Below are 2,195 nucleotides of genomic sequence, written 5' to 3' on the forward strand. Positions count from 1 at the left end.
TATCTCCTCCTCTCCTCTTCCTATCTCCTCCTCTCTTCTCCTCTCCTCTCCTCCTTCTCTCCTCCTCCTATCTCCTCCTCCTCTCCTCCTATCTCCTCCTCCTTCTCTCCTCTCCTTCTCCTCCTCCTCTCTCCTCTCTTCTCCTCTCCTCCTCCTTTCCTCCTCCTATCTCCTCCTCCTTCTCTCCTCCTCTCATCCTCTACTCTTGACTTCAAATTGTATGTAAGGGTTAAAATAGTTTTAATTTTGTCCCTCCCTCCCTCCCTCCCTCCCTCCCTTCTTCCTACCTTCCTCCCTTCCTTCTTTCCTTTCCTTTCCTTTCCTCCCTCCCTCCCTTCCTCCTACCTTCCTTCTTTCCTTTCCTTTCCTTTCCTTTCCTTTCCTCCCTTCCTTCCTTCCTAACCCTCCCTCCTTTTCTTCTTTCCTTCCTTCCCTCCTTCCCTGACTCGAGGACAACAGGAGGTTTAATTCAACTTCCTGTTGGATAATGATTTTAAAACCAGTAGATTATATGATGATGTAATCTTTTACCGGACAGGTGAATAAGCCCCGCCCCTTCCTGTAGATGACGATGACCGACCTGGAGACCTCGATGGCGACCATCATCGCCGTGTTTCAGAAGTATTCGGAGCGAGAAGGCGACAAACACAAGCTGAAGAAGAGCGAGCTGAAAGATCTGCTTCATGACGAGCTGCCGGAGCTGATGGCGGTCAGAAGAAAATAAAACTAATCATATTTTTATTTAGTTTATTAAATTCATACTTCACTATTTATCATTTTCTTCATCAGTTTAATTCACTATTTCCACCATTTAAACTCTATTTTCTTTGGTTTCTCCTCTCCTCTCCTCCTCTCCCCCTCCTTTCATCCCCTGCTTTCCTTTCCTCTCCTCCTCTCCTCTCCTTTCCCTCTCCTCTCCTCTCCTCCTCTTCTCCTCCTCTCCTCTCCTCCCCCTCCTACTCTCCTCTCCTCTCCTCTCCTCTCCTCTCTCCTCTCCTCCTCCCCCTCTCCTCTCCTCTCCTACTCTTTCCTCCTGTTTCCTCCTCCTCCTCCTCTCCTCTCCTCCCCCCCTCTCCTCTCCTCTCCTGTCTTCTCCTACTCTTTCCTCCTGTCTCCTCCTCTCCTCTCCTCCTCCTTTTTCCTCCCTCCTCCTGTCCTCCTCCTCTCCTCCTCCTCTCTGCAGCATGTTAAAGACCAGGCCACGCTTGACAGCCTGATGGAGAGCTTGGACACTGACGGCGACGCCGAGTGCGACTTCCAGGAGTTCATGACATTCATCTCCATGGTTACCGTCTGTTGCCACGAGTTCTTCGAGCACGAGGACGAGTAGAGGAGGAGGACAACGATGGAGAGAGAGAATAAATTATAATAAAAGAAGAAGAAGAGCAGCGCAGGGGGGGAAACACACATTACCAGTGAAGTTTGGCTACTGGCTGCCAGTTAAACCAGTTAGTCGACACTAGCTACTGACTTATAAAAGTTAAATAGATGAACAGCTACATTAATATTCTGCAGGAAGTGAGGCTCTTATTTTGAAAGGGACTGAAAAATTGTCTGAAAACTATCATCATCATCATTCATTTTAAGATTTTGTATATTTAATATTTGGCTCATAAAAGTTTCAAAATGTCTTGAATATGAGGATTTGTTTGACTTTAATTGACAATTTACAACTTTTTTATTTCGGAATCTAAATTAAATTAAATTTTGGGGGAGGAAATGACTGATGTGCCATTTAATATCTTTAATATCTGTTTTAATTTGGCTTGTAAAAGTTCATAAATGGTTTTTAAAGTCTCCAAAACTAGCTGAGGATACATAAAAGAAAAGATAAATAAATGATAATATTTCAGGTTAAATAATAATTAAATAAAAATTGAGGCTCTTATTTTGAAAACTCAAAAACTGACGAAGGAAAGAAAGAACAGAAGGATGATAAAAGGTTTGAAAAGAAAGAAAGAGAGGAAGCAGAGAGTCGTCTTTGTTCGTGTCCTGATCTGAACTTTTCCCTCCTCCCCCTCCTCCTCCCCTCTTCTCTTTCCTCCCCTCCCCTCTCCCCCTCCTCCTCTCCTCCTACTCCCCCTCCTCCCCTCTTCTCTTTCCTCCCCTCCCCTCTCCTCCTCTCCTCCCCTCTTCTCCTCCTCCTCCTCCTCCTCTCTCCTCCCCTCTTCTCCTCCTCCTCCTCCTCTCTCCTC

The 2,195-nt window shown here is 45.7% G+C and overlaps 1 protein-coding gene across 1 annotated transcript; it reads left to right on the top strand.

Moving 5' to 3' along the window:
• The first annotated feature begins 555 nt into the window (after window positions 1-555).
• s100b (S100 calcium binding protein, beta (neural)) lies at window positions 556-1,447 on the top strand. The gene is made up of 2 exons (XM_053314695.1): window positions 556-709; window positions 1,184-1,447. The coding sequence occupies exons 1-2, from the start codon at window positions 566-568 to the stop codon at window positions 1,328-1,330; spliced, it is 291 nt and encodes a 96-aa protein (XP_053170670.1). The 5' UTR covers window positions 556-565; the 3' UTR covers window positions 1,331-1,447.
• Window positions 1,448-2,195: the final 748 nt, after the last annotated feature.

The sequence above is a fragment of the Scomber japonicus genome, chromosome 24 (genome assembly GCF_027409825.1).
Source record: "Scomber japonicus isolate fScoJap1 chromosome 24, fScoJap1.pri, whole genome shotgun sequence".
NCBI lineage: Eukaryota > Metazoa > Chordata > Actinopteri > Scombriformes > Scombridae > Scomber > Scomber japonicus.